This window comes from Montipora foliosa, chromosome 13 (assembly GCF_036669935.1).
Source record: "Montipora foliosa isolate CH-2021 chromosome 13, ASM3666993v2, whole genome shotgun sequence".
NCBI lineage: Eukaryota > Metazoa > Cnidaria > Anthozoa > Scleractinia > Acroporidae > Montipora > Montipora foliosa.
Genome location: NC_090881.1, coordinates 37670072 through 37682571, shown reverse-complemented (window position 1 = coordinate 37682571; position 12500 = coordinate 37670072). Strand labels below are relative to the sequence as shown.

General features: G+C 43.8%; 2 protein-coding genes across 7 annotated transcripts in view; one reads left to right on the top strand and one right to left on the bottom strand.

The window, feature by feature from the left end:
- Window positions 1–5716, bottom strand: part of LOC137983483 (uncharacterized) — a 7111-nt gene extending 1395 nt beyond the window's left edge. The window contains exon 1 of the mRNA XM_068830650.1: window positions 521–5716. Within this exon, the coding sequence (XP_068686751.1) occupies window positions 521–5716 (5196 nt within the window). The remainder of the gene's footprint in view (window positions 1–520) is intronic.
- The window catches only part of LOC137983706 (intercellular adhesion molecule 5-like), a 69434-nt gene that overhangs the window by 36376 nt on the left and 20558 nt on the right, over window positions 1–12500 (top strand). The gene's annotated exons all lie outside the window — the stretch shown is intronic.

Below are 12500 nucleotides of genomic sequence, written 5' to 3'. Positions count from 1 at the left end.
ATTTCGTGAATATATACTTACAATTTGTATCTTCTAATCTACACGATCTTATGGTTTGATTTCTTCAGTTGACTGTGTTTACTGTCTTTAACGTTCTTGATCGGAGGTAAGTAAAAAAGCGATTTGCGCGTTTGCAGTACAGTGTCGATTTATATATTTCTGAATTTCTAATTAGTTGTCACCTTTCAACTCACGCAAACTTGCTGTGATAAATAAATTGCAAGAACAGTTGCATACATTAAACCAGTAAGCGAAAGAACTTAACGTGCGAAGTGCGAATCACTCCGCCCCAGTGCGGAAATTAGAAGTTACCTCTAATTGAGCAACGACTTAAACATAATCGGTATTCAATGACTCGAGATGTCACAAATAACGTAATGTCTATTACATAATGCTGGTCTATGTATTCCCTTGATTAAGAAAGGTTCGCATTTAATTCGTCTTTTGTTGCTAAAAGACACAGCTTGTGAATCAGCCTGTCGTATTCACCGTCCTGAGTCTTGATTCTTGTCTTCCTAACCAAACCATTGTTTCCTGGGTATGTTGCAATGACTCGCGCCATCTTCCATTGGGATCTTTTGTGATTTGGGTCTATCTCTAGAACTAAGTCGTCGACTTGAAGGTTTTCTCTGGTGCGAAACCACTTATTTCGTGGAAGTAGATTTGGCGCAAAGTATCTCATCCAGCATCTCCAAAATTCGTTCACGCGATTTTCTGTACTTCTTAAGAGATGTCTTGGGTTGATCCTTTCTTCTGGTTCTGGTTGAGGAATTGAAAGATGATGTCCTATGAGAATATCGTTTGGAGTAATTGGCGGGCTTTCCCATATGCTGTCAGAACTTGGGTATAAAGGACGTCCATTGATGACGTAGGTTGTCTCCGCGAGAAATGTTCTCCATTGCTCTTCGGTAAAGGCTTGATTCTTGCATGTAGCGTTCAGACTTTGTCTGACTGACTTGATGAGGGTTTCCACGACGCCATTTTGATGACTGGCATGAGGGGTATTCCATTTCCATTTAAAATCGCACGAGAAATCTTCAGATAGAACACCTTCAATCTTGGGGACGTTCCAACTCTGCATTATTTCCTTTAAGTACCCTTGTGCGCCTACAAAATTTGTCCCGCAGTCGGACCAGCAAATGCACGGGTGACCACGCAAACTCGCGAAACGACGGAATGCCATCAAGAAAGCGTCAGATGTTTTGTCGGTCACAAGTTCTAAGTGGACAGCTCTTGTTGTCATGCAGGTGAAAATGATTACTTGGGCCTCCTTGAGCGTTTTACGATTAAGCTTGATGTGCAATGGTCCAAACATGTCCATGGCGGTGTTGAAGAATGGCGGGGTGCCTACTGCAACTCGCAAGGATGGGATTTGTCCCATGAGTTGTTCCAATGGCTTCTTTCGGAGCTTCCTACAAGTAATGCACTTTGTTGTGAGTGCTTTGGACATACCACGAACTCCAATGATCCAGTACTTTCTCCTTGCCTCGTTAATTAGGCTTTTGTACCCACAGTGTCCGCGTCTTTCATGAAGGTCACGTAATAGCAAGATGACAAGAGGGTGATCGCGTGGAAGGATAACTGGGTTTCTTAATTCTTGTGGCAGCGATCTGACATCTTCGAGTCGTCCATGAGCTCGAAGTAATCCGTTTTCGTCCAGCTTCGGAGTTAATTTCTTGTCAATGACAGAGGGATCTAGGTGTGCCTGACTCCACTTGAATAGCTGTTTCTCCGAGCCTTGCAATTCTTGAACAGTGATTGAACCTGTCTTAACATTCTTTTTTCTCGCATTCTGAATAAATCGGCGAACGTAAGCGAGTGTTCTCCGTATCTTTGAAAATGTAGAACAGGTATTCAACAGTTGATGAAAAACGGGGTTAGTATCTTCTTCAGACTTATCCAGATCAACTTTGGTTTGAAATTCCGCTATGGCTGCTTCGTGTTGCATTGGCGTTTTAGTCTTCTCGATTTTCACTTCCATCAAGACACCAGCTTTTGCTGTAGGTTCGATGGGGGCTCTAGCTTCAAATTTAGGCCATTGTCCTTCGGGTAACTGCAGGAAAGAGGGTCCCTTTATCCAGTCTTCGAGTTGTGATGGCTCTATTCCTCTAGTGAGAATGTCGGCTGGATTGAACTTTGACCTGATGTATCGGAAGTCTTTCACCCCAACAGTTTCTTGGATTTCTGCTACTCGACTTGATACGAAAGGTTTGAATTGACGTGATGGGGTCTTAATCCAAGAAAGGACAGTAGAAGAGTCCACCCAGAAGATCCTCTTGCTGTCTTGGATGTTCGCGAACTGTAGAGACTTTCTGCAAGTTTCATATATCCTTGCAAGTGTTAAACAGCCCATGAGCTCCAGTCTCGGGATCGTTTTTCTCTTTAGTGGGGCTACGAAGGACTTGACTAAAACAGGAACGCACTTGTAACTTCCGTTCTTTAACTCCCATCGGAGGAAAATGACCGCTCCGTAAGCTTTTTCGCCACCATCACAGAATCCATGAATTTGTGGTACCCCAATCGCGTGGCTTGGTTTTAACTTGCGATCGAATTCGACTGTTAAGAGGTGATTCATGGCTTGCAAATTCTCCATCCATTTGCTCGTGACTGCTGTAGGTAAGGTTTCGTCCCAATTGTAGCCTGAATGCCATAAGTCCTGCAAGTCGATCCTAAATTTAATAGCTACCGGCATCACAAGACCGATTGGATCCCACAATTGTCCAATAAGACCCAGGCAACGTCTCTTTGTCAACAGGTCCATCTGGTCGAGCTTGTTCCTTTTCAGGGAAAACTTGTCTGTTTGTTTATCCCATCTTAGACCAAGAAGATCTGCCCAGCGTTCACCGTTGGACTGGTCAATCTCCGCACGGTTTGAATGCCAAGCTTTTATCTGGAAATGACCTTTCTTAAGAATGGCGTCAATGTCGCTGATAATCTGTTTTGCTTCCGTTGTAGTTGCTTTGGAACTTCCGATATCATCCACGTACATATGGTCTTGAAGTTCTTTTGATGCTTCTGGGAACTCGGCTTGAGATATCTTTGCTAGTGTGTTGATGGCATTCGTTGCTATGTCGGGAGCTGGCTTATCTCCAAAGTTCAACCTGAGCCATTGGTATACTGTTGGCGAGTTGCTAATCTTACTCCTCCAAAGGAACCTGTGAAAAACCTGGTCGTCGGGATGAACCAAGATTTGATTGAACATTTTGCGTATATCGCCGATAAAGGCTACTTCGTTCCATCTCCATGCTGCCAAAACATCCAGGAGACTGTTGATGTAGTTTGGCCCTTTCTCTAGGTAATCATTAAGGGACAAACCGTCGTGACCTTTCGAAGATGAGTCAAAGACAAGTCGAACTTTTGTTGTTCTTTCCGGTGTTAACACGGCTTGTAAGGGTGAGTACCATTCAGGCTTGCTGTGATCAATCTGGTCAGGAGAGACTTGAATCACGTAGTCCTGCTCTAGAAGCTTTTGGACTTCCTCATTGACAACATCGAGACACCCCTTTTTCTGGAATGAGCTCTCCGTGGAAAACAGCCTTTTCAGTGCGATGCCATAGTTACTTTGTTTGGGAGGGCCCGCTTCCGTCCAGGGCATCTTAACTTGTATTCTTCCGTCAACCAGGGTAGTTGAGGCTGCGAGGGACTTAACGAACTTGCTTTCGCGTATCTCGTTTTCGCTACACGTACAAAGGTTGGTCGGTTTGACGCCAAGGAGATCTTGGTGAAGAAGTTCTTTGATGTCGTCTACGACATTTGCTGTTCTGATTTCAACCGACTGAATTTCTGAAGTAGTAGAGTTGTTCTTTTCAAACTGTCCCATAACGTACCAACCAAAACAGTTTCGTTTCGCAACAGGTTTCCCTGGCTCTCCGGACACTGTGTGGATATCAATGAAGGCTTCTACAAAGTCTGTACCGACAAGGAGATCTATGGCGCCACCCGAAAGGTGGAGTTTATCACAAACGTGCTTGAGATGAGGGTAGTGTCCCACTAATTCTTTGGAAAGCGTTTTTGCTTTACTGCAGGGCCTTGTAACAGTGTACACTTGAAGGGTCTTCTTAATATCCTCGTCAGCTGGTGAGGCAACAGTGATGTCGATTATCTGTGATGCTTCACTTTTCTTCTTCCCACCAGCCAAATTCATGGTCAGATGTGTTGCTGCTCCACTCAACCCAAGTCGTCTGGCTGCATTCTTTGAGAGAAGACTGGTATTGGATCCAGAGTCTAACATCGCAAGGACTTCAACAAATTCTCCGTTTCCGTTCATGACTCCAACTTTTTGAACAGGGCACAAACCAGTCATGAGCCTTAACTTTTCTTTGTGATGAACAGCATTTTCTTGGATGTTACCATTTGATGTACTCGAGGGGGCCTGGCACTGACTTTGGAAAGAAGATGCTCTTGGATTTGGACTTGAGCTTGTTTCACCAATCTTGTCATTATGAAGAGAACGGTGATGATTTTTTCTGCATTTGTCGCATGTTGAACCGTCTGGTTTCCTGCAGTTGCTTGTATGATGCTTTCTAAGACATTTACGACATCGCCAATGTTGCTTTACAATCTCCCATCTCTGACTAATAGCTAACTCCTGGAACATAGGACAGGCAGCGAGGTGATGTTTTGTTTTACAGTTAAGTGGACAGGTGTCATCATCGGGTTCTTCGCCACTTGCGGCATTGTTCTCAGTTTTACTTGGGGTCCTGTATCGGCGACTCTCGTTTCTGTCTTCAAACACGGTGTTATTCTTGCCCCTTGAGCGGACACTTGCTTCTACGTGCAACCAGGTGATGAGGTTACTGACAGTTTCCTCTTTACCTTCTCTTTTCATTTCTCTTCCAAAATGAGAATTATCGTTCGGATCGAGCTTGGACAAAAGTTGAGACATAAGAAATGGCGCTTCCGAAGACTCCAACACCGGACATCCATTATCTTCCATATCATTCGCGTAGGATGATATTGTCGTGGCGAAGTGCGTGAACGACCTGGAGTCTCGTTTTACGGGCTTAAGGCTATTTATTTGGAGGAGCAGTTCGTCCATTAGTTTACGTTTGTCTGCAAATTCTGTGTCCAATATATTCCATGCGTTATCAATGGTTTTGCAAGTTTTTACCTGGTCAGACCACCACGATCCTCTCGGCAATGCATTTCGGAACCGTTGCAGTTGTTCATCTTTATCTTGATCGTATTTCTTCATCCAATGATTGAATTCTTTTCTCCAGGTAGCATAGGATCTGCGACTGCCGTCCCATGTTGGTACCGGTAATCGTTGCAGACCACTAGTGTTTGGTTTTGAGCTTAAGGTGTCCGCCATTTTCGTCACCGCTGATGTCATGGATGACATTGAAGCTGTCAAGGTCTTCAAGGTTTCAGAGTCTTTTGAAGACGTTTCCGTGGAATCTTGTTCCTTTTGGTAGGCAGCAAATTTTAAGGCAATCTGAAGGAAATCAGCTTTTACTTTGTCTCCAAGTTTCTTTGTTGTCAACAATGGTTCCTCCTCTGCGGTGATACCTTCATCAACCAATCTGTCTAAAATGGTTTCTTGTTGCTTCTTGATGAACCTGTATCTTGTCTCCACTTGATTGAATGCTGCCTCTAAGGTTTTTAACTCTGGTCTCACTGAAAAGATTATTTCAAATTCCTCTATTAATTCGTAGAAGATCGTTACCGCGTTTTCCATTTTCCCTGCGAGGGTCTTTGCGTCTACTTTAGGCGGCATCTTACTTTGTAGGCTCGATGCAAAGTTCGGAGATTCGGTATCTTCGGCGTGGATGATTTACAGCATTGATTTGGCGGGATCCTCTGGACAAATTTCGACTGAATCGCACCTACGTTCGAGGCACTATTTTATGGCAGGATCACGCCAAGACTCTGTAGATTTTTAGACTTTTATCCGTACTAGTTGTAAGTCGTTGAACTAGTCGACTGAAAGAAAAATATTACACAAGTAGATTAATGTTTTAGAATACCGAAGATAGGCTAAAAAGGAATGGAACTGATTTCGTGAATATATACTTACAATTTTTATCTTCTAATCTACACGATCTTATGGTTTGATTTCTTCTGTTGACTGTCTTTACTGTCTTTAACGTTCTTGATCGGAGGTAAGTAAAAAAGCGATTTGCGCGTTTGCAGTACAGTGTCGATTTATATATTTCTGAATTTCTAATTAGTTGTCACCTTTCAACTCACGCAAACTTGCTGTGATAAATAAATTGCAAGAATAGTTGCATACATTAAACCAGTAAGCGAAAGAACTTAACGTGCGAAGTGCGAATTAAAGAGGGCAGAAGGAGCTTAAAGATAAGCATGTGCAAAGATCTCCTACTCCTGATTCAGTGGGTACTGTATCATCCACTTCAGTAGCATCTATGTCTGCACGGATTCTGGTAATCTTACGTAAAGAAAAGTCATTGATGTCATTAGCCAGGGCCGTTTTTTCATGATAGTCAGGAAAAGATAACTCATCCGTTCTCGCAAGAAGTCTCTTGGTGGCTCGAAATAGCCTTCCTTGATCAACACTATTCTCATCTATAAACTTAGTATAAAACACTTGTCTAGCCTGATTCATGAGATAAGTCACATGGTTTTTCTTAGACTTAAAGATAATCAGATCGAACAACAATTTGGTTTTTCTCCATCTTCACTCAGCTTTCCTTCGTATTCGTTTAGCGCTATCTATATCAGCATTGTACCAAGGCACCCTTGGCCTAGCCCTCAAAGTCTTTTCCTTTAATGGCGCATGACGATTGATCATTCTGGACAAAGTAGCGTTATAGTTACATAAAAGCATGTCAACTCCCTCTGGGGCGAAATTACATAATTCTTCAGGTTGTTTTTGACATAATTCAGAGGCAGCTACAATCTTGGACAAAAAGGGTTGAGAATATTAAAAACAGGGGTTATTTTGCGCACTACGTCCTTAATATCACACATTATTAGCGATCCCCCTCCCCCCTACAGCCAATGTTGATAAGCCCAGGTTCGACATGCTTTTTCTCGTCTAGCAACATTGATCAGGGGGGGTGGGGGCAAAAACAGAGCTTATTTTTCATACTCGTGATCGGAGTTTAGTCCAAAAGCAGAGTTTTCTCAACAATTTTGTCCAAGATTGTATTTGGTATAAACTATCAAATATCTGTCTATATGAGAGTGTGAACACTCTCATATGTTTATAGTATGTAAAACTCGTCTTCTCATAGCTGATACACAGTAAGTTGTCGAGGATTACTTGCCATACAATAATATTGCGTGAAACACATTGTTACAGCAGTGCATTATTAGCCATGTAGGTGAATTGTTTGCATAAGATAGGGTTCTGTTTACTTTACTGCACTGCACTGCACTGCGAATTGCTGTTCTTTTACATCGTGGAATTCATACATTAGTACGATTAAGAAATAAGAGACCTACTGAGTCCTATAACGAGGACAATATGAAGGAGTTATATCAAAACCAGTCGGCCTTGCCCTAGCTGTTTTTGCCCACTTTGGTTTACACTGATCAATATGTATATACAGATATGAAATTATCGCAGATATATTTCTGTAAGATTACACACAATAAGGAAATTGCACGGTTAACAACGGTTAATTTTGTTTGTTCTTTAACTGACATAGATTTACGGCGAAGGAATGAGAAATTTTGGTCGGTTAACGTGATTTGAACAGATTTGAAATATTTTTCATGACCAGTCTGTTTTTAGCCCGCCGGTGTGTTAACCGTTGAAATGCGTCACTTTTTGTAAGAAATGTAGAAATCTCATTGATTTTGTGCATAGTTTATACTCATTAGCAACGCCTTGAGAGAACAGTAGGGGAAATAAATATAATGCCTTGCAGTTATACTTAAAATTCGTGACAATTCGTATTCGAAGACGCACGGTTTACAAACAGGAAGTGGGTTTCTTGCAACCGGAAGTAATTTGCTCTATTACTATTTTGCTCCTGTTATACCACATTCTTGTTTGCTTTCCCAAAATGTTCTCTGACATATTTTTCAAAGAAGGGTCCATATAGTTTATCGTATGGGTCACATCTGATCACACCTTTGTTGTGGCTTTTACCAAGGAACTTTCCTTTTAAGGCCTTGGACACCTTTCTTGATCCTAAAGATTGTTACTGATGAAACTCCTACTTCCTCAGCAACATCTTTAGCTTTGTCGTTATGATCTTGCACCTGTAATAAAATATACACTCCTAAAGCGTCGTCAACATGACTATTATGTACCATTTCCAGTTGTTTTGATAATGAACCTCAATGATGACGTAACATTGTTTTTCTTTATTAGGGTTAATTAACTCTAATTGTCAATCGAATACCATGACGACATGCCTACGACTGATATATTTTCTTTTTTGTACTTACAGAACTCATACATACACGCGTTTTGTGTTCTTGGGCAAAATGATCCCCAGACAATCTTGGACAAAAAGGGTTGAGAATATTAAAAACAGGGGTTATTTTGCGCACTACGTCCTTAATATCGCACATTATTAGCGATCCCCCTCCCCCCTACAGCCAATGTTGATAAGCCCAGGTTCGACATGCTTTTTCTCGTCTAGCAACATTGATCAGGGGGGGTGGGGGCAAAAACAGAGCTTATTTTTCATACTCGTGATCGGAGTTTAGTCCAAAAGCAGAGTTTTCTCAACAATTTTGTCCAAGATTGTAGGTCATTTTTGAGTGAATCCATGTCCACTGATTGAAGTTTCCTGTACGTGACCACATTAGTAGTCACAGCTGGTTTAACATGAAGTAGCTTGCAAAGAAGCGATGCATGGTCCGAAATAAAGCGATCAGTTTGCGGTGGATCCTTACAACAACAACAACTTTATTTAGCTAAATACAATAATTAATGGATGGACAATTTGATCGGAGTATCGGGTGATAATGAGATCGAGTGTGTGTCCGTGAACATGGGTAGGCTGGCTGACGTGTTGCCGAAGACCAAGAGACTCCAAGAGATCGAGTAACTTGAGAGAGTCGGGGTCATCAACAATATCAACATGGATATTAAAGTCGCCGGTTATCAGTAGCTGCTCCTTGGACAATAGGATGGATTCGAGATAATTCGAGAACTCTGTAAAGAAGGCATTCGTGGTGACTCTGTGTTCATCAGAGTATGGTGGACGATAGATGATAACAAGGCGAAGATTGTACAGAGATGGTGACGTAACAATCCACTCGGAGAATTCAAACGAAGCCCTTTCTCCCGCGTCAACTTTCTTAATGCCCAATGAACTCCGATATACTAGTCCTGTTCCACCACCACGACGTCCAAAGCGGGGGTGGTCTATAAACTTGTACCCGTCGGGGCACAATTCCGCCCGTACAGCCGCATCATCGGCGCTCAGCCAAGTCTCCGTAATAGCAAAAAGATCAGCTTTACAATTGCGAACATAGTCCACGATATCAGCGCTCTTGCTTTTGCCCGAACGAGCATTGAATGTGCATAATGTCATTGGGTGATGATGTCAGTTTCATCCATCTGTAAAAACTATCACAAAAAAATTCCTACCTTTGCAAACACAACTCGGGCTTTAGGTTCCCAGTTGTGGTCAACAAAGAAATAAAAAAAACAAAAGGATTTCTTCAGTCATCAACCGCGGTTTCCTCGCCCTCTGTCGTGTTTGTTGGTTTGTCTTTACTTGCTCGTCGCTATTTCATACCTGGACCAATAGTGTGCTTCCTGATACATGTACGTTAGCGTGGCGTTTTTGGCGGCCTTAGTGTAGCGGTTCCAGTTGTGGACAAAAAATCTCGTCAATCATCGACAGTGGTTTCTTTGCCCGCTGTCGTGTTTGTTGGTTGTCTTTCACTCGCTCATCGCTTTACCTAGACCGACAGTGTGCTCGCCGATACGTTAGTGTGGTCAAAAAAGGATTTCGTCATTAATTGCCCGTGGTTTCCTCACCCTCTGTTGTGTTTGTTGGTTTGTTTTTCACTTGCTCATCGCTCTTTTGAACCTAGACTGCTAGTGTGCTCGCCGACACGTTAGCGAGGCGTTTTTTGGCGGACTTAGTGTAGCGATTCCCAGTTGTAGATAAAGAAGACTTTCCTCATTCCTCGACTGTGGTTTCTTCGGCCGCCATCGCGTTTTTTTTTTTGTTCCCCTCTAATTCGCTCGTCACTGGTTGGTGTTCGATTATACATCATGCCAAACCCACCTCGTTCAACCAACAATAACTTGTCCGCTGGACTTCGTTCGGAGGACATACCTCTATTGTCCCCCGCGCCGATGGTGGTTTCAACGGCTTCTTCTGGCCCTGTGGCATCTTTGGCCGTCGATTCAATCACAGAGGCTGATGATGTTAGTGCACTTGGAAGCACCCTTCCTACCATCATGTCTTCAATTCAAGGAAGTGCCCCCTCGCCATTACCCCCCTCTACCCCCATCTAGCTCCTCCGGATCAACTGCTGTTTCTTGTGATGTCAACGTCTCGTCTATGGCTTTTGGGGCATCATCAGGTACATTTGCTTTGCCTGCCTTTATTCCTACTTTTTTCTCCCATGTCGGCCATCACTGACTCGAGCTCAGCCCTCGTGGCCCCCATCACCTCTCCATTCGCGAGTCCCAGTGTATCCAGCAGCCTGCCAAGTTTTGGTAATTCTGGATCAGTGCCTAAGTCTGAGAAGGCTTTCATTGTTGGTCTGGGTGATGCATTAATCCTGGCTAAATTGGCCAAGAAGATCATCGAGGGCCAGTTCATGGAGTTGGCGGATCTACTTACAGTCAATCTTCGCGCTGTGGAACAGGAACCACAGACCTTCCTGGAGGGTAAACTCCTTGTGTCCAACGCAAAACACAGGCAGGTTGAAATCAAGGATATTCTTACTTGGACTGAGGCCTTCACAATTTTCCAGCTGGTCCTGTGTGTCTCTAACCCCCTGCATTGGTTAGACTTGACAAGGTATAAGCTGCTCATTATTCAAACAGCCCGTCAATATCCAGGTCTGGCTTGGCTTGAATAAGATATGGCCTTCAGAAGGGATGCTGCTGCCTCGGGCCTTAATGATTGGTCCAAAATGAATTTGGATCTGTATAGTTTTCATTTGCATTCGCCAACATCGTCCTTACTGCAACCAAGGCCATCCCCTCTTTCTGGGTTTCCTCAGTCTTCCTCAGACAGCCCAGACTCCCACCGACGTACACCATTTTGCCATTCTTGGAATGAAGGGCAATGCCGGTGGCCATTTGGGAGGTGCAGGTTCTGCCACAACTGCAACAATTGTGAGGGAGAGCATATCAAGGCTAACTGCCCCTTTCCCCGCTTAGCTGGATTTCGTTCCTGCTCCCCCTCCCCTGGAGGGCGAAGGGGACAGTACTGATGGGCGACGTACGCCCAGTGTTGTGTTTGTACATAGTTTAAATGATGTGATTGCGTTGCCTAGCCAGCTGAATGGACTGCCTCAGCTGGCAAAGTTGTTTTGTCCTGTTCCAGTTTTAGTTCCAGTCTCAGTTCCAGTTAAGCCCAGCGTTGCAGTTGTTTCTTTTGCCCTGTTATCTCAGGTTTCTAAGGTCACACCATTACAGTTGGATCAATTTCAAGCAGAGTTGTGCCATCATCCCAACAAGTCAGCTGTGGCATTTGTGACTTCTGGCATATGGGATGGATTTCGGATAGGACTCGACCCATCCTTGGTGTCGCTCAAATCTGCAACTTCGAACATGCGTAGCTCGGCTGAACACCCATCAGTGATTGACTCCTACTTGCAAGCTGAAGTCTCTTCTGGCAGGGTGGCAGGCCCTTTTCCAGTGCCCCCGCTTCCGTCATTGCACATAAGTCGTGTCGGGGTGATCCCCAAAAATAATCAGCCTGGGAAGTGGCGTCTCATTTCAGACCTATCATCACCAGAGGTGCAAAGTGTTAATGACGGCATCCCTAAGCCCCCATTTACAGTTCAGTATGTTTCAGTGGATACTTTCATTGATGGCATAATGTCTCTGGGTCGAGGAACGTTAATGGCCAAGTTTGACCTGGCCAGTGCATATAGGAATGTGGCTATCCACCCGGACGATTGCCCCCTTCTTGGCATGAAGTGGCGTGGGCAATATTTTGTGGTTTTGGTGCTCCGTTTTGGGTGCGTTCAGCACCATTTATCTTCACCACCATTGTGGGCCTGGTTGAATAGATTCTGGTTCACAATTATGATGTTACATTTCTCCGTCATTACTTGGACGATTTCCTTACTTTGGGCCCACCGGCTTCCCCTGTGTGCCACAACAACCTTCAAACCTGCATTCGTCTGTGTAAAAAACTTGGCCTTCCCCTTTATCCAGATAAGTTGGAGGGGCCTGCTACTCGTCTTGCAGTCCTTGATATTGAACTTGACTCCGAAATATTTTACGCTCGCCTACCGACAGACAAGAGATATAGGATTGTTTCACTGTTAGATGAGTGGTCGGCAAAACGTTTTTGTAAATGTTGCGAGCTGGAATCCCTGATTGGCCACCTCCATCACGCCTGCAAGGTCGCCCCACAGGGTAGGACATTCCTTCG